This window comes from Saimiri boliviensis, chromosome 3 (assembly GCF_048565385.1).
Source record: "Saimiri boliviensis isolate mSaiBol1 chromosome 3, mSaiBol1.pri, whole genome shotgun sequence".
Lineage (NCBI taxonomy): Eukaryota > Metazoa > Chordata > Mammalia > Primates > Cebidae > Saimiri > Saimiri boliviensis.
Genome location: NC_133451.1, coordinates 98,072,329 through 98,097,980, shown reverse-complemented (window position 1 = coordinate 98,097,980; position 25,652 = coordinate 98,072,329). Strand labels below are relative to the sequence as shown.

Below are 25,652 nucleotides of genomic sequence, written 5' to 3'. Positions count from 1 at the left end.
TCAAACGTTTCCCCCGGCCCTACTGTGGGAACCTTTGTTTTCCCGCTTTCGGAGCCCGCCGGTGCGGGGACCGTTTCCGAAAAGGCCACCGGGACCAGACGGATCGGCAGGGCGGGGCGGAACGGTGAGTGGTGCCGAGCGACTCTGCTCCCGGCAGCCTCCTGGAGACTCGAGACCCCCATCCCCACCCCCACCCCCGCGCTAGGGGCGAGGTGGGAAAGTAGCTACGTGGGGTATTAACTCGCTCCTCGAGGGGAAACATCGTAATTTGCGGGCGGTTGCGTGCCCTAGGCTAACTGCTCTCCTCTTTCAGTGAGGACTGGGCTTCCTCCGAGGGAGTTGCGGGCCGGGGCGTGCGGACTGAGGAGATTTCTAGGTCTAGGACTAGGGACTTGGAACCTTGCCTCGGACTTTATTAGAGGGTTTTTGTGACTTCTCTGTGTAGCTCCCTCTTTGTCTCTCATCTTTTGGCTCCCCTGTCAAGGTCGGGCCATCCCTCATTCTAGGCCTTCGGTGTGTCATGCTTTGATCAAAGGGTTGACATTCCTTTTCTGTCTACTGTCAGCTTTCAGCCACTTGATTGGTTTGGAATCGGAGCCTTTTCTCCTGCGATTCCAGGTGTCCCTAAGGTATCTGTTATCCAGAACCAAGAACTCAGTGGAGGCATGAAAACGGCAGCATCTTTAAAAGAATGTTTATTGGAAGGGGTTGCAAGAGCTTTCGAAGTCATGCAGGAAAAAGTTTTTTAGAGCCATTATGAAATGGAAATGGTAATACTGTGTGAATAGATTCAGTTTCCTTCATCTGGGACACATGCATATGATCAGCTTTGGACTTCTTTTGAGATTGGCAGGTAGGGTGAAAAACAGATCTAGGGGAAAGCGCATACTTACATTTATATATGAATGCCCAATTTAGGTTGGAGAGATCACAGAAGCCTCAAAAGGTGACATTTACCCAAACCTAGATCATTCATTCAATAAATATTTTTGAGTCCTTATTAAGTTTGAAGCCCTAGGGATATAACAGTGAACAAAACAAGTTCCTGCTCTCATGAAGTTTACAGTCCAGTGGGATTAATGAATTTAAGCAAGTCAGGTAAAAGATTATGAGAGTATTACAGTTAGGAGCATTGTCCTACAAGTCCCCAGTCATGAAAGAGATGATTGTCTTCCTTTGCTTTTGCTTTTTGATGTTTGCAGGTTTTTTGTGGGGGTAGGGGTGTGTTACTTTTGTGATTTTTGCTAAAGGGAACTTGGAAATGGTTACGGTTGTGTAGATGGAGACATAAGACCACTATATTTTGATCACTTAATTCCAGTAATTCTATAGCTATTATTTTTGTGGTACTTTGCAGACTGGCAAAGAGATAGGCAAAAAGATATATATATAGATTCTGCCCTTAAAATACTCAGAGTTTTATAGAGGACATAATATTTGTGCCAAAAAAAAAAAAAAATGCTTCAAGGTAGAAAGTTGCACTACCATGAAAAAGCACTATGAGATATCCTTGAAGGGAGAGACGTTGACAGGATTTGGAGTGGAGAGGGGCACAACAGCTGTCAGTGTAAAGTCTTCATGAGAAGTAGTATTTGAACAGGTCTTGATAGGATGTAGAAATATAAAAATAAGTAAAAAGCTTCCCAGACAACAAAAATAAGAGTGGGAAGGCCAGCTAGCTATTAGGCAGATCTGGGGATGATAAATGATCATTTTTGTGCCAATTACTGAATCTTCATAAATGCTAGGTGAAGAAATTTGGGCTTTATTTCAAAGGTGATAGAAAGCCCTAACTTCTTAGCATGAACTTTTTTTTTTTTTAATGAAAAAGAAGAAAACTGAGTTTCAGGAAAATTAGTATGGCAACAATGTTGAAGTCAAGGAAAATAACATGGTTATTGCCATAGTTCAAATAAGTTAATAAAAACTGAATTTTAGTAGTAGCTGTTCAAGTGAAAAGTAGAACAAGTGTGAAAAATTTTGCTGTCAAAATCCACAGGAGAGGCCTCCTGATTATTTCACTATAAGGAGTAGGGAAGGGCTCAGTGAAGGAAAGACTTGAGTCTCAGACCTTACTAACAGAAAGTTGTGTTATTCATTGAAAGTAAGAGCAGGACAAGGAACTTTTGGGGAAGATAATCAGAATCTCAATTTTAGTTATAACTGAATTTGAGATGCCATTAAGGAACCAGATAGACACATACACTAAGCATTTGGAAACATGGGATTTAAATTTAAAAGATTTGGCTCGTATTTGTAATCCCAGCACTTTGGGAAGCCACAACAGGAGGATTACTTGAGCCCAGGAGTTTTAGACCAGATAAGAACAACATAGTGAGACCCTGTCTCTACACAAACTTAAAAACAAAAAGATTAGCTGGGTGTCGGTATGGTGGTGCATGCCCGTAGTCCTAGCTGCTTGGGAGGCTGAGGCAGGAGGGTCACTTGAGCCCAGGATTTCGAGGCTGCAGTGAGCCATGATCTCAGTGCACTCCAACCTGGGTGACAGAGCAAGACCACATCTCAAAAAAAAAAAAAAAAAAAAAAAAAAAAAGAAGAGAGAGAGAGATATTATAGTTGAGGTGAAACATTAAATCGTCTGCCCAGAGATGATAGTTGAAAACCTGATGTGTATAAGATTACCAAGAAGAAACTGCTAGCAGAACTAAGAAGATAGCCAAGGACAACAACTTGGGCAATACCAAAAGCAACAAAAATCAGAAGATAAGCCAAAGAAAGAGTAGTGAGAGAGAGAAGAGGACAAACAGAAAAGTTGAATGTAACAGAACTCAAGGGAGGAGAAAGTTTTATGAAATTGGAAGTAGATAACAAGTATTTACTTGGCTGACATTTACTGTTATCTGCTGTTTTCCAGGAACTCTGCCACACAGGGGTTACAGCAGTAGGTAAAACCAATCTACTACCTGCCTACATGGAACTTAAATTCTATTGAGAAAGAAAGATTATTTATATAATTAACAGTGTGATATTACAAATAAGTACAGAATGTTTTTGGACTATATAATGGTAAAACTTCTAATTTTGTTGAGGGAATGTGCAGGAAAAACTGAAACTTCAGAGGTGACTTAAGATGGAGGTAGGGATGGCACTCTTTCTACTGAAGTGCTAAGGTAAGAAAGAGTATCTTGGAGGACTTGAAGTAAGTCAGATAGCTGTAACACAGAGTGGGAATGGCCTGAGATACTACGTAACATTTAATAAGTGTGATTTAATAAGTGTGATAACATTTAATAATATGTACCAGGTACTGTTGTAACTGCTTTATATGTGTTACCAGATCATATAGAGCAATGGCCCCCAAGCTTTTTGGCACCAGGGACCAGTATCATGGAAGACAATTTGTCCTTGGACCCTGGGAGTTTTGGGGAGGTGGGGTGGTGGAGGCATAGTTTCAGGGTGGTTCCGTGAATTACATTTATTGTGCACATTGTAATATATAATAAAATAATTAGACAACTCACCGTAATTTAGAATCAGTGGGAACCTTGAGCTTGCTTTCCTGCAACTAGACAGTTGATCTGGGGGTGATGGGGGAAACTGTGATGGATCATCAGGCATTAGATTCTCATAAGGAGCACACAACCTAGATCACTGACATGTACAGTTCACAAGAGGTTTCGTACTCCTATGAGAATCTAATTCTACCACTGGTCTCTCAAGAGACAGAGCTCAGGTGGCAATGCAAGTGATGAGGAGCGGCTGTAAATACAGACGAAGCTTCACTTGCTTGCCTGCTGCTCACTTACTGCTGCATGGCCTGGAGGTTAGGGACCCCTGATGTAGAGAATTAGAGACCTTGTTAAGAATCTTATTCTTTAACCTTTGGATTGTAAGAAGTGATAAAAGGATTTTAAGCAAGTGAGTGATATGGAAAGGTTTAGAGGATGACAAGAGTGATTGTGGGGAGACTGATTAAGCTATTGCAGTGGATCAGAAAATAGATGATGATAGGTTGGTCGAAGGTGATGGTAGTAAGGATTGAAAAGGGTGAATAGATTTGAGATATGTTTAAGAGGTTTGGTTATTGAATTGGGGGTGGGAATTAAGGAAGTGGGAAGAGTTAAAGCTGCTTCCAAGTTACTGGCTTGGGCATTAGGGAAAATATCATTTGAAAAAGGGATTACTAGAGGAAGAATTGGTTAGGAGAAAAGGGAAGAGTGTGTGAGTGGTTCTGTTGGAGACATGTTCAATAGGAGGCACCGATGAGATATCCATGTCAACCTGGCAGTTGGATCTTGGGACAGAGGCGTAGACTGCAGAGATATATTTGTAATCACTGGCAAAAGACTGACTATATGTATATCAAATTGTCTGGGGCAAGAACTCTCAAACTTTAGGTAGAATTGCCTGGAAGGTTTGATACAGATTTCTGGACCCTTCTCCCGGAGTTTTATCTTCAGTAGGCTTAGGAATGGAGACCAAGAGTTTGCATTTCTGAGTTCTGACGTGATCCCTATGCTGCTGACCCAGAGAACACATTTTTGGAAGAAGATATAGAACAAGTCAAGGAGAGAACCAGAACCTAGGATTGAGGATCTCATTTTGAATTGGATAGGAGGAACCTACAAAGATAACTGACAAAGAAGTAGGAGGGAAAATTAGATGTATTAGGTTTACCTGACTGAGTCTGCGAATGACTCGTGAGAGCATTTTTATGGAATAGTGGGAACAAAGTCCAAATTGCAAGAATTGCTGTGTAAATAGAAAAAAATGAAGAAAAAGAGTACAGAAGCAGATGATTTCTGAGAAAGTTTTTTTATAAAAGAGAAAAGATAGAAGATGTTTGAATATATTTAAATGTCAATGAAAAGATGCCAGTAGAAAAGGCTGGAAAAAAAAAGATATGGTAAATAATTCATAGGTCAAGATTTGAGAGATGACAGGAAGAGATAGGATCAAATCTAGGTGACATTGCATAGAGAGCCACCTTCTCCTTTTTTATTAGATGGGAAAGAGGAAAGGATGGGTGCATGTAAATTTGTAGGTGTACGGGAAGGAAATTTACCTACTTACTCTCTGACAGCTTCTCTTTTTTTGTGAAGTAGGTGAGGCCATCTATTGAAGCACAGAAGCAATTTTAAAAGAAAATGGAGAAAGTGTAACTGATCTTTGCAGAAAATACGGAAGTGGGTTGACCAGAGAATTGAGAGAATTGCCAAGTTGTATTGAATGCCAAGCTGAGATTGGTGATTCTGAAGATACAGGGTGTATATATATTCCTTTCAGGTGGACTTAGAGTTTGGGTGCAGGCAGAAAGAGAAAATGGCTAGCAGGGTGGATGTCTATAAAGTAGGTAAAACTGTAAGGCTTTCAGGTGCCTAGAGTACTGAAAGAGTTATCGAAAGGTTGGAAGACGGAATGAGCTGGATAAGAAGTAAAATGGCATCCTGCAATAAATCAAGGATAATAAGAGATAGAGAGAAAGATCATTGTTTAGTAATGGGGATTTCTGTGTGATATGCATTTGACACAGCTAATTCCTAGTATCACCTAAGAATTCGCTCCTATCAATAATACTACTTCCACTTCCCTAGGTCATTGAAAGTTTAAAGTGGTAAATATTAATTTTCTCACATTATTTTTTTAAAGCAACACCTACGTTTTAAAATGAAACCTGCATTTAATATAGTACATTTCTTTTGTGTATACATTTTTCTTTCATATATACACACACAGCACTTTGTGTTTTCTAGAACACTAATCCATAGTAAGAATGATGTGGCTCTTTTACAGTCTGTTTTGGCCATGGGTTTAGGAATATACAGGAAAGGAATTACATGGAAGTAACGTGATTTGGTGTAACTCCAGGAAAATATTTTTGTATGTATAGATCAACACAGTTACACCAACTTGCCAACCTCTTTATGACTGCTGTAGAAAGTAAACTTTCACTATATGGATATTTGCCAGTAAGGAAGGAAAACTAACAGAAATTAGAGAAGGCAACAAAAAAGGGGGAGTAAAAGTAAGATAGAAAACTAAAATATTAAATATAAAGCACGTAACAATGAGTGTTTTATTTTAGACCCAGCTAGTATTTTCTGTTTGGTGAGAAAACAAAAAGGCCAAGAGGGTGCCAATAAGGAGAAAGCAGAAGGGGCAAGAAATTGGAGGCTTCTGTAATAAAGAACAAGTAGAATGAGAATCAAGAAATAAATAACTAAATACAGAAGAAAGATTGATTTGGTACCTTGAAGGGATCCCCGGGTTAAGGCAGTGGAAGAGAAAGAGTAATGGAAGATTGTTGTCAAAAAGGAGAATTGATTATAATAAAAGAGAAGAATAGTTGTGGCAAGTTTCAGATTTCACTGGCTGAAGATAAAGCCCCTTGAGTTTCAAGATCAATTATATACATACACTAGTATCACTCTGTATGTGAATAGATTTTTTTAAAATAAGTAAGTAGAACTGGGTGTGGTGGCTCATGCCTGTAATCCCAGCACTTTGGGAGGCCAAGGTGGGTGGATCACAAGGTTAGAAATTTGAGACCAACCTGACCAACATGGTGAAACCCCGTCTATACTAAAAATACGAAAATTAGTCAGGCATGGTAGCACGCACCTGCAATCCCAGCTACTCAGGAGGCTGAGGCAGGAGAATCGCTTGAACCCGGGAGGCAGAGGCTGCAGTGAGACAAGATCCTGCCACTGCACTCCAGCCTTTGTGACATAGTGAGACTCCATCTCAAAAATAAATAAATAAATATAAATTAATTAAAAAATTAGTATTTTTCCCCTGCATTCCACTGTGGGGACCACTGGGCCAGAAGACCTTGTTAGTAATTTCGGGCAGGGATACAAAGTCTGTTAAGTTTTATAATGGCAAGATTACATAAAAAGAACTGACTCCAAGGTTCTAGCTGGAATGTTGGTGTTGATGACTTCCATAGTCTTGTAATCTAGGTGCTGACACTTATTATCTAATCTGTAATGCAAAGTTTTTACCTGTGGTTGTAGAAATGCATAGCAGTAAATACTTGGCTTTCATTTTTTCAGCATAGAAATTTCAAGTAATGGTTTTTCTAATATATTACAAGGATTCTTTTAGGTGTCAACCCTCAATCAGTACCCAATAAAATAAATTGTTTTATAACAATCTGGATAAGTAAATTGCTATTCCCGTTACCTAGATGAAATGAGATCAGTAGAAAGATTAGTAAACTGTCACAGGAGTGGAGTTTAAAGAAAAAAAAAAATTAGGCTGTTACTCTTGTATATGCTGAAGGAATGGCACATTTACCCTTTTAATCATGGAAATTTTATTGAGGAGCTATTTTTTCCTCAAACAATACTCATAGTGACCAGCCCCATGAGTAAATTTTAAAATAACTTTTCTGTACCTGTTATGTAGAGGTGATATATGTAATGATATAATTTTAAGAAGTGACAGAGGCTGCTTTTCAATTTTGTTAAATTCTTAAAACAGTTTGAGATAAGGTTACTTTTTCATTATAGTACGGGCCTTTGGACTCCTTTTCTTGGGTGAGTCAGATGATATTTTAGAAAAGTACAGAATTCGACAATAATTTTGAAGTTATCAGGTAGATAACTAATACCTGCCTGGAAAGTTTTTTTTTAAAGCCTAGGGATGTGTATGTGTGCTTCTTGTCAGATGTGGAGAGGGATGAGGAGTGAGGTTGGAGGGGAGGGAACAAACAAAATCCATTTTCAGACTTGCTTTCATATGCCAGGATTCAACCTACAGCAAGTTTTAATGGTGTTATAAACCCCTGAAAATAGGAGATAACTGTGGAATTGCTGACGGTTCCCTAACTGTAGCAGTGCAAGTGTGTTGCATTATTATAATATTAACCTCAAGGATAGAAGATTTCAAGCTATAATATATTGATCAAAGGATTGAACATAAAGAATACGTTCTTATTCTGATAATTTCTTGCCTGGAGAGGTCTTTGAAACAGTGACAGCCAGAAGCAGAACTACATGATAGCATTGGTATTAACTAAAAACAAAACTTTTTAATGTGGAATTTCATAAGCCTTTGATGTATATGTTTATCCATCTTGGCTATTTTTAAGCTCCTTAGGACACAAAGCATAGGCACGCTGTGTGTATGTGTGTGTGTATGTGTGTGTGTGTCCATGTGTGTGTTTTAAGTAGATATGATATCACCCCTCAGAGACCTTACTTTTAAAAATAGGTTAATGCATGAGCTACCACAATCTAAACGTGATTAAATAAGGTTATCGTTAATATGTTTTTGAGACATTAGGAGTTGAAGTAAAAGTGGCAGCAGTGACCGTGATAGCTAATCACTTAACACACCTTTTCACCACTGCCCTCTTGTGATACCCTTTACACACACGCACAAACACGTTAACACTGTCTTCATTTGTGTTATGGAAATAAAGTTTGAGAGAAGAAATTTCAATACAGAGTAAGCTTGACCTAAACACATCAAGTTCTATGTACTGAAACTGTAAAGTGTATCTTTTAAAACAGCTAGTGGGGGTTCTGTGGCAGGGAGAAGCCTACGTGCATTTAAAACTTTACCATTGAGATAGATACACAGAAAACTGATAATGCTAGTTGTTTCAGGGGAAAGAAACTAGATGATGACTGTCAGGAATAAGAAGGAAGTTTACTTTTATCTGTAATAACTTTTTGGTAATTTTAAATTTTGTATCGTGCACATTATTATCTATTATAAATAAAAACCAAAAGTAAAACTTTGACATAGGTAATTGTGTATTGTCTTCTAAATTACTTCCTCTTTTTTTCCTTCAGGTGTTTGCAATGGCTGCTACTGTGAACTTGGAACTTGATCCCATTTTTTTGAAAGCACTAGGTTTCTTACATTCAAAGAGTAAAGATTCTGCTGAAAAGCTAAAAGCACTGCTTGATGAATCTTTGGCTCGGGGCATTGATTCCAGTTACCGTCCATCTCAAAAGGTACCTACATGAATAAAAAGCTTGGAGAGAGTTCTGTAAGGCATGTAGTAGTACACTGATAACATATAGGCCATCTCAAAACCATCTCAGCTGAAACAGTCTTTCTGTGTGGCACAAAGTAATTATATTCTTTATTTTTTCTTCTTTCCTTAAAGTTTTCAGAGAACTGTTACACCACATAGAAAAATTGGCTTCAATTTCCGATTCTTTATGATCAGAATTTTTTTTAAGTTGCTGAATGTAACCACAACTTACTTCTAATTATTCTCTAATGTTTTAAGGATTAAAAAAATAATAAAAGGACAGATTATCCAACTAAATAAATTGAATATGGGTAGGAAAATTTAAGAGAAAAGGAGGTATGGATGAACTTGGAGAACTATGTAGCCCTTATCTTGATAATAACAAAGTAGCCAATGGCAGCTTTATGTGAAGAGAATATACGTTTTGAAACCACACATACCTGTTTTAAATCCTACTTATGTCTTATAATTGTGTGATAATAGACAACATATCTTGATGTCCCAGGCACTTTTCTGAGTACTTTATGTGAAAAATTAATTTTAATTATAATGATTCTTTAAGATAGATACTTTTTTTTTCCATTTTATATAAGGAAACTGAGGTATATAGTAACTTCATTTCACCTAGTCTCTGTTTAGTGGTAAAATGGGGATAATAAGGACTACTTTGCAGAGTTGTAAAAATGGAAGGAGATACAGTAAGTAAGTCAGCCTGGTACATAATAGGCTGTCAGTGAATGACAACTCTTATTATATTTCCTAATACCTGCTAAGATACTGTTTCGAATTCTTCTAAGCTCTGGCCCTGAAACTCCAAATCACTCAGGTCTGTGGACCTAAATACCAAACCGAGAAAGAGAAGATAGAACAAGACTAGCTTGAGTTTAACCAGAATCTGAAGCTCAAGAGAGGATCAAGTCCCAGGCTCAGAGCCCAAGTAAACGCTGGTATTTTGTCCCCAGAAGATAGAACATGACTAGCTCAAGTCTAACCAGAATCTGAAGCTCAAGAGAGGATCAAGTCCCAGGCTCAGAGCCCAAGTAATCACTGTTATTTTGTCCCCAGCCACCTTTCAACACTAGGTCTATTACTCTGAAGCCTTTTTATTGTACTTTGAATAGCAGAAACATTGTGTCTTCATTTCTTCCATCCATTCTTATTCCAGTAGGTTCATGAGTTCAGACTGAGCAAATCAATACAGGCTGGTCTCAAACTCCTGGACTCAAGAAATCTGTCTACTTTGGCTTCCCAAAGTGCTGGGATTACAGGCATGAGCCACCACTCCTGGCCTACAATGTACTTTTAAGTTTAATCTGCATTATTAACATTTTCTTCAACACTTTACTAAGTCTACACCAGTGGTCAACAGGCTCTATAAAGAGCCAAATTTGTGGGTCAGATGGTCTCTGCTGCAACTATTTAATTCTGCAATGGTAATGTGAAAGCAGCCATACATTATACATAAATGAATGGTGTGGCTGTGTTCTAATATAACTGTTTATAAAAAACTATTTATAGGCCTCAGTTTACTAACCCATTGTCTAAGCAGTCAGCACAATAATATATCAAGCCCTGCCACCACTAGATCAGATTTTTCCTTTCCCTTCTTTTCCTTCTCAGAGGTAATTACTATTCTGAAATTGATGTGTATTATTTCTATTTATACTTTTGTACTTTTACCTATTATAACAGTAAAATGAAATGCATCAGCTGCTTTAGTTTTATTTAGAATAGCGGGGAGTGCCCCCCTTTTCAGGGAGGGGGTTTTCCAAGGAGCTGCCATATGCATAAACAAGTTTATGCATACTATTAATAACAATAAATAACAAGTTATCTATATCAGCAAAGCTATAATACATGAGGAAGGAATTGAAGTTTTAAACAGAATGAAAAGACTAGCCACACACTGAGAGAAACTATTTGCCAATCATAGATCTGATAAAGGCCTTGTACCCAAAATCTATGAAGAACTCTAAACCCAATAATGAAACAAACATTCATTTTTTTAATATGGGCAAAATACTTTATCAAATAGTTTACCAAAGAAGATATATATATATGCCAAATGAACATTTGAAAAAATGCTCAACATCATTAGCCATTGGGGAAATGTAAATTAAATCTACAATGAGATACCACTACGTACCTATTAGAACATCTACAATTTTAAAAGACTAGCCATACCAAGTATTGGTGAGGTTAGGAAGGAACTGGAACCCTCAGATATGCTTGGTAGAATTGTAAAATGGTACTACCACAGTTTGGCAATTTTTAAGAAATTAAACATATTATTACTAAAGAAAAAAATGTTTTAGTGGGGTTCTAAAATGGAAGTTTATCTTATAAAGAATGTTCAGAATTTGTTGTGATTAAAAGTACTTACCATATAACCCACTCCTAGATATTTATTCTAGAGAAGTAAAAACATAGGTATGTACAAATACTTGTACGTGAATATTCGTAACAGCTTTATTTCTAATAGTCCCAAACTGTAGACAACCCAAATATCCACCAACAGGTAAATTGATAAATAAATTGTGGTATATTCATTCAATGGAATATTATTCAGCAATAAGAAGGAATGAACTATTGATACACTTAGCAACATGGATGAAACTCATTCTAAGTAAAAGAAGCCAGACAAAAGAAGAGTACCTACTATATGATTCCGTTGATGTAAATTTCTAGGAAATGCAAACTAATTTATTGTTTCAGAAAACAAGTAAGTGATTGCTTGAGGATGGGAGACATATTTTCTCTAGGGTATATACCTGTAAGAGGGTAATAACAAAGGGCCACAAGGAAATTTGGAGGGGTGATACATATGTTCATTATGTTGATTGCAGTGATAGTGTCACAGAGGTATATATATGTCAAAACTTTGAAATTTTGCACTTTAAATAAGTGCAGTTTGGGCTGGGCGTGGTGGCTTATGTCTGTAATCCCAGTACTTTGGGAGGTTGAGCGGGTGTTTCATCTGAGGTCAGGAGTTCGAGACTAGCCTGGCCAACATAGTGAAGCCCTGTCTCTACTGAAAATACAAAAATTAGCGGGGTGTGGTGGCACACCTGTAGTCCCGAATACTTGGGAGGCTGAGGCAGGAGAATTGCTTGAACCCAAGACACAGAGGTTGCAGTGAGTCAAAACTGTGCCACTGCACTGTACTCCACTCTGTTGCCACTCCAGAGCAACAGAGACTCCATCTCAAAAAGAAAAGGTACAGTTTGTATATCAATTATTTCTCAATAAAGCTATTTAGCTATTTAAGAAAGGAATATTACATTGGTTATAATTAAATGTCTTAATTTTTAACTGAAATTTGTTTTGATTAATTTATTTTTTTATAATTAGTCTGAATATTTAATTACTGATATTTTTTTTTATCTTTTAGGATGTGGATCCACCCAAAATTTCAGGCACAAAAAACATTTCCGTTAAGCAAGAGCCCAAAATATCATCCAGTCTTCCTTCTGGCAATAATAATGGCAAAGCCCTCACAACTGAAAAGGTAAAGAAGGAAGCTGAAAAGAGACCTGTTGATAAAGTAAGATTTTGTTTTAATCTTGTTAAAAGAAAAAAAGTAAATTAGTTGTTCCATAGGCAGAAAGAGACAATGTTTCATGCCTGTTTCTTTTATATAATAATAGGTATAGATATATAATAATCATCACTCAGTGAATATATATTGATAGCTATAGATTTTGACTTTTCAAAAAATGAGTAAAATTTACAAATTTTAAAGTTAAATGGTTAAAAGTTATTATCAGTAAATATTTGAGCCCTAGGGAGTATAGTAATTTTGAGTGTAAACTTGACTCTGTGACTCAGAGATCCTAGATGGAACAGTTGTTGAAAAGAAAAGATGGTTACACTTCGGGAGGCTGAGGCAGGTAGATTGCTTGAGCTCAGGAGTTCAAGATCAGCCTGGGCAACATGGTGAAACCTCACCTCTACAAAAAATACAAAACTCAGCTGGGCATGGTGACACACACCTGTAGTCCCAGTTATTTGGGGGCCAGGCGGTTGAGAGAATTGCTTAACCCAGAAGGCAGAGATTGCAGTGAGTAGAGTTCATGCCACTGCACTCCAGCTTGGGTGACAGAGTGAGGTGCTGTCTCAAAAAAAAAAAAAAACTAAAGCAAGCAAGAAAAGATAGGAAAAAGTATACATGTAAATGACTAAACATAAATTTTATAGAATGGCATGCACCTAAACGGAGCCAAAGATAATTCTTGGATTGTCTATTTTTAGATGATTTCTACAAATAGTAATTAAGATTTTAGTAATTAGGAAAAAAATACATTTAAAACATATCTTCAGTAACCCTTGCCCTCAGGATAGACTGTATTATCCCGTATGTTTTCATACTTTTGCTAAATAGTGGCTATTCATAAACTATATTATCTTATTTCTCTGCTTTTAGATTTACATAAATGAGGCTGGGCACTGTGGCTTATGCCTATAATCCCAGCACTTTGGGAGACTGAGGCAGAGGATCACTTGAGATCAGAAGTTTGAGACCAGCCTGGCCAACAGGGCAAAACTCCATCACTACTAAAAATAAAAAAATTAGCCAGATGTGGTGGCGCACACCTGTAGTTCCAGCTACTTAGGAGGCTAAGACGTGAGAATCACTTGAACCCAGGATGCAGAGGTTGCAGTTAGCTGAGATTGCACCACTGTACTCCAGCCTGGGCGACAGAGCAAGACTCTGTCTCAAAAAAAAATATGTAAATGATATCATACAGTGTGTGTATATATCCTTAGGTGACATTTTCTCCACTCAACTATGTGCTTTTGAAATTTATCTATATTGATGCATGTAGATCTAGATTTCTTTTAGCTACTATATGATACTTATTCTATAAATTAACCAGTTTATCATTCCCCTACTGATGTGCAATTAGATATTTCTCCTTTTGTTCTATTACAATGGAGTTTGAATGAACTACATTATATATACGTCATGTTAATAGTTTCTATAGGAGGTGTACTTACAAGTGGATGTAATAGGATATGACATCTTCAGCATTACTGGGCATTGCCAAATTGCTATCAAAAGTAGACGTACTAAATTTACACTCTCATCAACAACATCTAAGAATTCCAAATTCCATATCTTACCAGGCTTCTTCATTTTTGCCAATCTAATGGACATGTTAGTAATATTTATACCTTAAAGAAGGGAATCTGAATTTGCTCTGAAGCAAATATGGTAATGTGTTAAGTCCGTACGGTAGAAGTAAATCCGTACTAGTAAGTCTGTACTGGTAAGGCTTTACCAGTATAAGTAAATCTATCAAACTTCCAGAATTCTTTAGTAACAGAGTACAAAGCGAAATACGAATGTTTGTTAAACTGTTCTGATTTATTTATTTCTATCTTGCTGTTTTCATTTAATGTACTGATAAATTCGTTACAACTTTTCTACAGATCTTTAATGTGCACATTTGTCCCTAAATATGTAAATATATCTGTAAAATGAACTTGATCATTGCCTGCTTTCCTTCTTACTCATCTTTCAGTGACTTAAGTTTTATTCTACCACATTACTTTATTATTTTCTGATGCCTGCTTTTTATAGATGAAATCAGACATCACTGAAGGAGTTGATATTCCAAAGAAACCTAGATTGGAGAAACCAGAGACACAGTCCTCTCCCATTACTGTCCAAACTAGCAAGGATTTAGCTATGGCTGACCTTTCCAGTTTTGAGGAAACCAGTGCTGATGATTTTGCCATGGAAATGGGATTGGCCTGTGTTGTTTGTAGGTAAGTTGTGCCTTGCCACAGATTTTGTTATTTTGTAAAGAACAGACAACCCCTTTCCACTCCCCAGCCCCCCAAATCAGAACAATTGTTGCACATTTTCCATTTTGTTTTTATTATTTGGAACCGGGATGGAGATAAGTAGATGTCTTATGAACTGCCCATATAACACCTTAACATACTGAAAATTGTCAACAGTTTTGTCTTCCCAACTGTGACTTTTAAATCTGATGTTGTAGTAACATTTTCTGCATTTTTGTGTTCTAGAGGGAAAGCAATTATTATATTATGATATATATGTATATCTATGATCATCTAAGGCTATGGTGATTGCTTTTTGTATTGTTAGAATTTATACTTTTTTATACACATGGGGCTTCATTCTATTAATCTGATCAGACATTTATTGAGCACCCTGTGTGTACGCAGTAATGTGCTAAGCACTGTGGATTATTAGATCCAGTTCTCACCTTTAGGTAACTCATATTAATGAAGAACAACAATAACATATAGCTAACTAATGTAAGGGAATTTAATAGAGATACATACAACGTGTTATGAGACTGTTGGAGGACTAGTCAGAGTCGACTACCTTCTGAGAGGAAGACAAAAATTACGATGAGAAATGACAAGGAGAAAATAGCCAAATTTAATTAAGGCATACTGTATCTTATTAATTGCTGACAAAAAGCTTTAAAAGTTTATGCTTTCGTGCATGCTATGTGTTGGGTTTGTTATTTTGCTCTTTGGGTTTCTGGGATTTTTTTTTTCTTTTCCTTTTTAATATACCGAACCTTACCAGAACAACCCTGAAATAACTTTTTTTTTTTTTTGAGACAGAGTCTCACTCTGTCACCAAGGCTGGAATGCAGTGGCATGATCTTGGCTCACTGCAACCTCCATCTCCTGGGTTCAAGCGATTCTACTGCCTCAGCCTCCCAAGTCGTGAGGATTACGGCCATGCACCACCACGCCCAGCTAATTTTTATATTTTTAGTGGAGACAAGGTTTCACTGTATTGGCCAGGCCGGCCTTGAACACCTGACCTCAAATGATCTGCCGTCTCTGGCCTCTGGGATTGCAGCATGAGCCACCATGCCCAGCCCCTAAATAACTTTAAATTATTGCATTAAAAAAAGTAGTGTAATGTCTAATGGTATCTTTTCTTAGGCAAATGATGGTGGCATCTGGTAATCAATTAGTAGAATGTCAGGAGTGCCATAATCTCTACCACCGAGACTGCCATAAACCCCAGGTGACAGACAAGGAAGCAAATGACCCTCGCCTGGTGTGGTATTGTGCCCGATGCACCAGACAAATGAAAAGAATGGTAGGAATCATATTTTTCTTTATTTTAAACAGTCTGTCAATGTTTTTGATGGTATGGTCTTTCAAAACAAAGATTTGAATATTTAACTTACTGAAAAAAATAAATATTAGCTGATTATTTAAATGTTTGTATGTATAGTATTTATATTCTATTAATATTTCTATGCCTAAAGACCAGACAATGTTATGTGCATTTTTCTCTGTTTTTTTCTAATTCTAATATAGATAAACAAGATTGGTAACACACAAATTATGAATATTTCTTACTAGCCTATCAATGTATTCATTAACACTTAAAAATAGCATGCAGCATTGAGAAGTGGTGAAATTATTTGTTAAGGTCTGGTAAGGAAATACAGAAAATTCCTGAGTGAGCTTAAACCACCAAATGCCTAAGATGTGCACAGAGGCAATATTTATATGTATGTATTTGTCTTTCCAGCTGTATTTCTCTATAGCTTAGTCTTTCCTTTTCATTGTCCTCTAGTGACCATTTATCTCATTCTTTCAATTTACTTTCTCTTTTTATTGTTTACTAACATACCTGCCTTTAATAGCATAGTGAAATGTCTTTTCATTTGTTATATTGGATAGTTTTCTAACTTTTACTCACTTACAAAGTAGATAAATGATACAAGAAATTGCTATAATGTCCTATTCACCACTTCTCCCTCCCACTTCCATCTCTGTCTTAAAATAGTGATTCTTAATTGACGAGTTCTCATGTCTGTCAATCAAATGAATTTCTACATAAATTTGTCTAACCAGTATATCTTTTAAAGGTCAGAAGTACTTAGTTAAAAGTAAAAATTCAAGATACCCATTTTACCTTTTTAATCAGTTAAATCAGAAATAGGAAGTGTTTTTATTTATTCCTATGAAATAAAAAGTAGTAAATGAAAACTGTGTATATCAATACTGTGTATATTTCTTGTAACAGGAAATTTCTGTGACAAGTTACAATCTCTTCCGCTCAGTTTGATTTTTATTTAATTTATTATTTAAATTAGCCCTCCAGGAGCTCAACTGAAATTACTACAGATGAGCAATACATTCCAGAGCATTGATAAGAAGCCACTAAGAATTGGAAATTGTCAAAAGAAACAAATCATGACAATAATGTCTTTCTTTAGTATGTCTTCAATGTTTCATTATTATTATTATTATATTACTTTAACTCCCTTACTAGCTAAAGTAAGCACTATTCTTTCCCATGTTTTTTCTCCTCCATTTTTTCTGATTTATTTTATGTCAGATCTATGTTTATGGTTCTAACCCTTTTTCCTGGGTGAGCTTCTATAGCTGACTAGTCTATAGATACTTTAAACTTAATATATTTAAAAGTAAAAGTTGTTCTTTATCCAATTTTTTTTCTGCAGTTGCCTGAATTAGAAAACATATTTGATGCCTCTCTTAATTCCATATCCCTTTGTTTACCAGATGTTTAATTCTACCTCTTATATGTCTCTGAAATCTATTCATTTCTCTTTTATTACTGTTTCACAAATCCATTACTTGTCTATTGCAATGGCCACTTAAGATATCTCCTTGCTTCCCATCAATCCACTTTGCCTACTATCATTAGAATTATTCTAAAATATTTATCTGTTTATATATGCCCAGTGGCTCTCAATTACTTATATAATGAGGTTATACTCATTAGGATGTATATGTGGACCTTCTCTTTTTGACCTGACTCTACCTTACAGCTTCCTGTCTCACTGCTTCACCATACACATTCATACACTCTGGCATAGACTAAGTGTGCCGTTCCCTGAATATGTGGAGAACTTTCATTTTCCTATATACTCTGCTTCTCAGCTTCTTCTCTTCATCTGGGATACTGTTAATTCTTTATCTGTTTTGCAAATTATCTAATTTATCAATAAGATCATGTAATTCATTGGCATAGCACGTAAGCAGAGCTTAAGACTGGATGCATTCTACATTCTGTTCTTATTTTAAGTTAAGTAAAATGAAGTAAATGGAATTTTTTTTTTTTTTTTTTTTTTTTTTGAGACAGCGTCTCACTCTCTTGTCTAGGTTGGAGTGCAGTAGAGTGACCATGGCTCACCGCAGCCTCAACCTCCCTGGCTCAAGCAGTCCTCCCACCTCAGCCTCCCAAGTAGCTGAGACTAGAGGCCTGTGCCACCAAGCCTAGCTAATTTTTTAAATTTTTTGTAGAGATAGAGTCTTGCTGTGTTGCTAGGGCTGGTCTTGAACTCTTGACCTTAAGTAATCCTCCTGCCTCAGCCTCCTGAAGTGCTGGGATTACAGGCATGAGCCACCATGCCAGGCTAAATGTAGATTTGTACCAGAAATCAACAATAAATCTGGTGTCCAAAAGTCAAGTAGTAAATGGGGAGTCATGGCTAATATTAGAACATGATTGAAATACACCAAGAGCAGATGTGGGGAGATACCAAAAGACATAATCTGAAGTGAGCCTAAAGATCAGAATCCAGAAAATGTAAGGTTTAATGAGAGAATTTTGGAACAGTGGGGATTCTAAATCCATCATTCTAACTATAATTGCTTTAAGTGAGATTCTCACATGTACATTGGTTATTGTTCCAAGGTGACTCAAAGATATTATAAACAGCACCTGATACCCCTTTCTTCTTGCACAGATTTCTCAAACTGGGGCAAGTTTTGCAGTATGCATTATTGTAGGAAGACCTAGTTAAGAATGTCGTGTTTGTGTACGGCAGGGTCCAAGGTTATTCTTCAGTTCTGTAATTTTCTCTCTACCCAGTAGTGGGTTTTGCCCCAGCTTCAGGTGAGAGACTCAAAACACTTATTGCAGTGGTTCTCAATCTAAGGTAGTAACACACTCCTATTTTGCAGCATTTAGAAATATATGCGTATTTTTTTTTTTATTGCTGCTGTTCTGGCAGTTAGTGCCTTAGTGGAGAATTTTATTACATTTTGCAATGTGTGAAGCAGTCACCCAATGAAAATTTTAGTGTCTTTGTTGAACAAAACTGAATATGTAATTATATTATAGTATTATCAGTAAAGGACAAAGGGTTGTGAGTATTTCTTGCTCAGTTTCTAAGATGGCTGGATAAAACAGGGAAGGCAGAAGAAAATTCAAACATGATCTCGCAACTAGAAGTCCTTCCTGGGGCTTCACCATAATTAGTCTTTGTCTGTTAAAGCATACAAGTTAGATGAGTCCTCAGAATCTAACCTCTGGAGTGATAGATGTGAGTGGAAGTCAGTGTTAAGATTGTTAAAACCATGGTTTTGAAGCCATATGTTCCTGTTTTACTCTGTGGGATGCATTCTCATAACATGGTTTTGCAATAGAGGGTAAGATAATCCTCCTTTCCTGCTAGTAGGAGATATTTTGCCACAGATAATCTTCCAACATTCTTAATATTCTTGATCTGATCATTACTTTATAAATTGTGTTGAAGATAGGTATAGTTTGATATGGAAGATATGTAGTATAAAAAGTGATATGAATTGAGATTCAAGGACCAAAACTATATAGTTGGGCAAACAGTAGCACAAGATTACACAAGAAGGCCCGAATAAGAACAAAATAGGCCAAAGTTTGGCTTCCAGAAATGGTGACAAATTTCCTGGTATAGTACTCTGTGGGCTTATGAAGATTATCAAAGACAATGGAATTTGGGGAAGCATCTTTCCCTGTTCAGTATGGATGGATTTTTCTGGATTCAGTTTGCTTATCCTTTGTAAATAATAATGATGAATAAACAGTAACTTTTTGTTAGCACTCAACATTTTCCAGACACTATGCTAGACTCTTACATAGTCATGATTTATTTTCATAACCCACCTTTGAACAGATGGTATTACCATTTTACTGAAGAAGAGAATGAGGCTTTTAGGGATTCACATATTTTGCCTGAGGTAACATACCTAGAAAAATAGTTGCTGGGTTTCGTTGTTGTTATTGTTGTTTTGAGATGGAGTTGCACTCTTGTTGCCCAGGCTGGAATACAGTGGCATGATCTCAGCTCACTGCAACCTCCACATCCTGGGTTCAAGCAATTCTCCTGCCTCAGCCTCCTGATAGCTGGGTTTACAGGTGTCTGCCATCACACCCGGCTAATTTTTGTATTTTTAGTAGAGTTGGGGCTTCACCATGTGGGCCAGGCTGGTCTTGAACTCCTGACCTCGAGTGAAACACCTGGCTCAGCCTCCCAAAGTGCTGGGATTACAGGCATGAGCCACTGCACCTGGCCAGTTGCTGGGTTTTAATCCCAGCTCTGTTTGACTCCAAAAATTACTCTTAAATATTATACATAACTGTTTATAAACAGTTATAATTATCTACCTAGAAAACCCTAAAATAAACTCAAAAATTATTAGAATTTATAGGAGAATTTAGTAAAGTGCCTAGTTATGAAATAAAGGGAAAAAAATGATTATTGATTGAAATAAAACTGAAAATGCTTATAAAAGAATAGTGGGTAAAAATTCTTTGATAATGTAGAAATTTGTATTTATGAACTTTCTCTAAAGATTTAGTGTGGCTAGTTCTGCGATGTGGAAAAACCTCAAAAAGTGTCATTATTTATCAATAGTTTTTTTTTCCTCCCTATTCTGTATTTAAAACCATATAAATGATCTGAGCTATGTTTTAATTTGCTCTCAGCAGCTGAGGGATTTATGCCTAGACCCCAAGAAGAAAACTCCTATGTATTTGACCAACCCCAATGAGAAATAAATGTACTTCATCATGAGTAAAGCAAATGGTTACATGTAGTTTGTGATTTTTCTTTTTTAAAACAATTTTATCTCATTAAAATGATATTTAACCCTATTCTGTATTATTTCTAAAGTTTAATATTATCTTTACTGTTTAGAAACTAATAGTCTATAAAACCATTAATATGATGATAAAAATAATTTGTCAATAAGCATATATATTCATTATCAAAATATTTTTTAATGTTCAACTGTATTTTGTTTCAGTGATGAGTCCTGTGTTAGATTATTATCTTTTTGTATATTCAGTTAAGATTTTATATCTGATTTAATCCACTGATTTTTGCAGGCTCAAAAAACTCAGAAACCACCACAGAAACCAGCCCCTACAGTTGTTTCTGTAACTCCAGCTGTCAAAGATCCATTGGTTAAGAAACCAGAAACTAAACTGAAACAAGAGACAACTTTTCTAGCATTTAAGAGAACAGAAGTCAAGGTATAGTAGATTCTATTTTTATTTAAGATTATGTCTTAAAATTTGGCTGACTAAACAATAGTTGCTTGATAAAAAATTTAATGAGAAACTTTACTGAATGAGTATATTTTAGAAATTAAGACTTCTATTAGAAAGGGAACATTTATATTATTATTTAATCTCTAACTCTGCTGTTTTTTTATTGCAAATAGGAACAGTCTATGGTGATTCCAAAACAACATTCTTTACCATTCTTATATGGTTAGGTACTTATCTCCAATCAGAAATCTGTTTTACATTCAGGCTGGGTGCCCTGGCTCATACCTGTAGTCTGAGTACTTTGGAAGGCCAAGGTGTGTGGATCACCTGACATCAGGAGTTCAAGACCAGCCTGGCCAACATGGTTGAACCCTGTCTCTACTAAAAATACAAAAACTATCCAGGTGTGGTAGCAGGCCTGTAATCCCAGGCATGATGGTGGGCACCTGTAATCAGCTACTTGGGAGGCGAAGGCAGGAGAATCACTTGACCCTGGAGGTGGAGGTTGCAGTGAGCCAAGATAACGCCATTGCACTGCAGCCTGGGCAACAAGAGCAAAACTCCAACCCTCTCCCCCGACCCAAAAAAAGAAATCTGGTTTAAATTTAAAATACCTCTGCCCCAAGTGGCAACAATTTTGCTCCCCACAGTACTTATACTACTTGAGCAGATTGGCCTTGTATTTTTTTTTTCTCCTTACTTATCGGCTATTGAAGGAGTTTTCTTGCTTTGTCTTGTTTTGTTTCTTTATAATGAACTTTCAACAGTATCTACCTCTTATACCAAGGGACCACATTGTGTAGCAAGAGTATTACCTTTCTCATTCCTAAGTTTGCATCCTTGAAATCATACTACGTTATTCTTAATATCTTGGCATTTTTATGTCATGGAAAACAATAATTTTCTAATCTAATTTGTAACAAAAAATAATACTTTTACAGAGGTACACATTCCAGTGTTAAGCCTAGCACTAAATATGCAAAAAAAGAAAAAAATAGCCTCAGATTCTCAAAGATTGACCTGAGAAACCTCTAAAGTTATTGCCTAAGTGATTCTAAGTAGTAAGCTTAATACCCTTGGAGTGATGAAGAAGAATATGAAGTACTTTAAAAACACGTATTGACAATTGTATTTGGATATTATTTTTCATTTTAATTTGCCAGGGAAGATTTGCTATCCAATGGATATCCATTATTGATCTGTCACATAGGAACTTGGTGAATTGGAATAGAAGTAAGAATAAGCAGTTTATTGAAAGTAATTAGAGTTGCTATATTCTGCACATAATCTTTTTTTAGTAGATTTTTATACTAATCTGTTACTACTGGTTTATTTTTAGAAAATTCAACATGAAATCATTTTATGGCAAACGAATTAAAGCCTTTGCTGTCATATTTGTTTTAATTAAGAGATCTTGTGTTTTTTAATAAAGAATTCACTTTTTATAAAAGTGAATAAATTTATACTATAAAAAAATTGTCACAGTTACATATACAAAGCAAATGTCTTTTCTAACTTGCCCATCTAGCAAATGGGCAAGAAATGTTTATAGTTAAAAACTTGAGAAATTTGTTTTCTGCACTGAAATAGTTAGAAATTACTTGGTCTCTATCGTTTGTGTTATTTTGCTTTATGTGTCCTGATAGTATTGTAAACCATCTGTCATCATGTTGAAAAGCAATACTAAGAACAGCAAGCCATTAACATAAAATGCCAGACACATAGAACTTGTTTTCTTGCTTGTACTTCACAAGTGTTGGTCTTTTAATTACTAAAGATAGGTTTCTTTTGTGAAGTTTGTTGAAAGATCATTTAACCATATGGCAGACAGTTTTATGTTTAATAGTGAGAGAAGAAAAAAAATTAAGTATTTCATAACTGAAAAGTAAAAATCGACTTCTTGCCTTTTTCTCCCATTGCTGGTATACATTTCTCTAAAATGTATGGCTTATGTAGTTTTTCTCCTCTGGATAACTTCATAAGATAGTTAATATCATACTGTAGGAAAACATCAATTTTCAGAGTATGTGGACAAATATCTGGACTCCTTCTCTTATAAAACAAAGATCTCAGAACTCTCTGTTTTTGTTACTTTTCACATTGGCTAAAACTGTATGCATGCAGACAGTATTGAAGGCTATCTTTCAAGAGCTAAAAATGTTTTATCAGCTCTTTCAGAGTTAAAATTATAACTGGATATATTTTAGGTACAGTAACTACCATTTTAAAAGTAGGATGTTATTCTGTAAAATTGAACCTTTTACCTACGCATGAACTTAACACTTTTATGAATCTTCTTAAGAGTATAAAGGTAGAAAAGGTGTCAATAAGAAGGTCAATTCAAAATTAATATGAACTACGTACATTTGTGCCTAATATGAAAGTGAAAAAATCTATTCTTGTGTGAACAAGAGCAATATGTATTTATGTAGTGGCATTGGTATCACTGTAAGCTTCCGATTAGCCAGGGAAGTTAATCGGAGAAGTTGAGATGATACACCCTTATGAAATATATCAGAGAGTAAGTCAGTCCTACCCAAAATGTCACTGTGCAGCCTAATGAGGAAATTTATAAAATTCTTATTAAAGGAGCAGGAACCCCTTCTGTGGAATCATGGCAAAATTGTGAAACTAAAATCATGAGACCTTTTAATACATATGTTGCAGTCCTGTAGCTGTTGCTCAAAATTTAGGAGAACTTTTTTTAGTGGGTTTGGAATCTATACAGCTGTCTTCTTTCTCTCACTCAGTAAATAAACATTGACTGAATCTCTTCATCTTGGATATGTTCTCTTGAATATTCTGGATATGGGCATTTTTGTCCGTTATGAGTGAATTAAATTTTTGAAATGATCCCTAGTTATTTGGAGCAAAATCTAAAAGAATTAGATGTTTAACTAAGCTACCCTTATTGGGTAAAAAGTATGTTAAAGCACTAATTCTGGGTTTCAGCTGTAGCTTAAAACTGAATCTAAAAGCAATTCCCAAAAAGGAATTTCATATATTTTCTTTTGGAATCATTAGAACAAGAATATGGCATCAAAAAATTTCTACTTTGAAAATGATAATACCAACTAGATACAGATAAGTTTTGTTCTGTCTGTTTTTTCAGACCAGCTTCGTAAGAACTTACTTTGGTGGTGTGATTTAAATTTCCCAGTTCATCACTTAGATATAAAAAGTCTAACAACATCTATATTTTCAAGGGTGTTTATATAGGTATTGATTATACTTGGCTATAATGTAATATTTACCTTATTTTTTTAGACATCCACAGTTATTTCAGGAAATTCTTCTAGTGCCAGCGTTTCCTCATCAGTAACTAGTGGCTTAACTGGATGGGCAGCTTTTGCAGCCAAAACCTCCTCTGCTGGTCCCTCAACAGCAAAATTGAGTTCAACAACACAAAACAATACTGGGAAACCTGCTACCTCATCAGCTAACCAGAAACCTGTGGGTTTGACTGGTCTGGCAACATCATCCAAAGGTGGAATAGGTTCCAAAATAGGTTCCGGTAATAGCACTACACCCACTGTACCATTGAAACCACCTCCACCTCTAACCTTGGGTAAAACTGGCCTTAGTCGCTCAGTTAGTTGTGACAATGTCAGCAAAGTAGGTCTTCCTAGTCCAAGTAGTTTAGTTCCAGGAAGCAGCAGCCAACTAAGTGGAAATGGAAATACTGGAACATCAGGACCTAGTGGAAGTACTACTAGCAAAACTGCTTCAGAATCCAGCAGCTCTTCCTCAGCATCCCTTAAAGGTCCAACCTCACAAGAATCACAGCTCAATGCTATGAAGCGATTACAGATGGTCAAGAAGAAAGCCGCCCAAAAGAAACTCAAGAAGTAATGTGGCCAAGCAGGTTTTTATATTATATTAGCCTAAAGATGAAAGACTATTATTAGGATATAATCTGTAACATACTGTAATTTAATAAACATCTTCGTAATCAAATTTCTATCATTTCTTATTTTAAAATGCTAAATATTATATAACAAAATTTGGAAACTTTTAAATCACTCTTCAACATTTTTATTTTAATGATTTCCATAATGTGTGAAAACAATGATTAGAATGACTGTTTCTCACTGAAAACTTCTGAAGATTGATAGCATCTATGAATTTAAGGAAAAAGAAAGAGTTTGTCTTCTAGCAAAGCCCCAAGAGTTGATCCTGATGAATGAGGTGCCTTATGTGGTGGCAGAGATGACCCAGCATAGTTTTCTATTTTCCTCCCAATATTCTGGGTGTTCATTTCATAATTGATTTTCCATATCAATGGATTTTCCTGATTTACCATACTTCATTTTGTATCTTTACCTTTTTTATCACCTCATTTCAGTTATTTAAGGATGTATCTTTTTCCAATAGACTATGAACTCTCATACTGTTTAATGCAAT

The 25,652-nt window shown here is 36.1% G+C and overlaps 1 protein-coding gene across 3 annotated transcripts; it reads left to right on the top strand.

The window, feature by feature from the left end:
- Window positions 1-39: 39 nt before the first annotated feature.
- On the top strand, window positions 40-25,636 carry INTS12 (integrator complex subunit 12). 3 transcript variants are annotated; one of them, XM_010340097.3, is made up of 7 exons: window positions 40-124; window positions 8,766-8,930; window positions 12,345-12,461; window positions 14,538-14,725; window positions 15,893-16,052; window positions 21,084-21,230; window positions 24,516-25,636. In XM_010340097.3, exons 2-7 carry the CDS (start codon window positions 8,775-8,777, stop codon window positions 25,098-25,100), a joined length of 1,353 nt encoding a protein of 450 aa, XP_010338399.2. In that variant the 5' UTR covers window positions 40-124; window positions 8,766-8,774; the 3' UTR covers window positions 25,101-25,636. The 3 variants fall into 3 exon arrangements, with proteins under 3 accessions (XP_010338399.2, XP_003929539.2, XP_074252632.1); XM_003929490.4 differs by having other exon boundaries at window positions 12,345-12,497; XM_074396531.1 differs by lacking the exon at window positions 40-124 and adding an exon at window positions 218-853 and having other exon boundaries at window positions 12,345-12,497.
- Window positions 25,637-25,652: the final 16 nt, after the last annotated feature.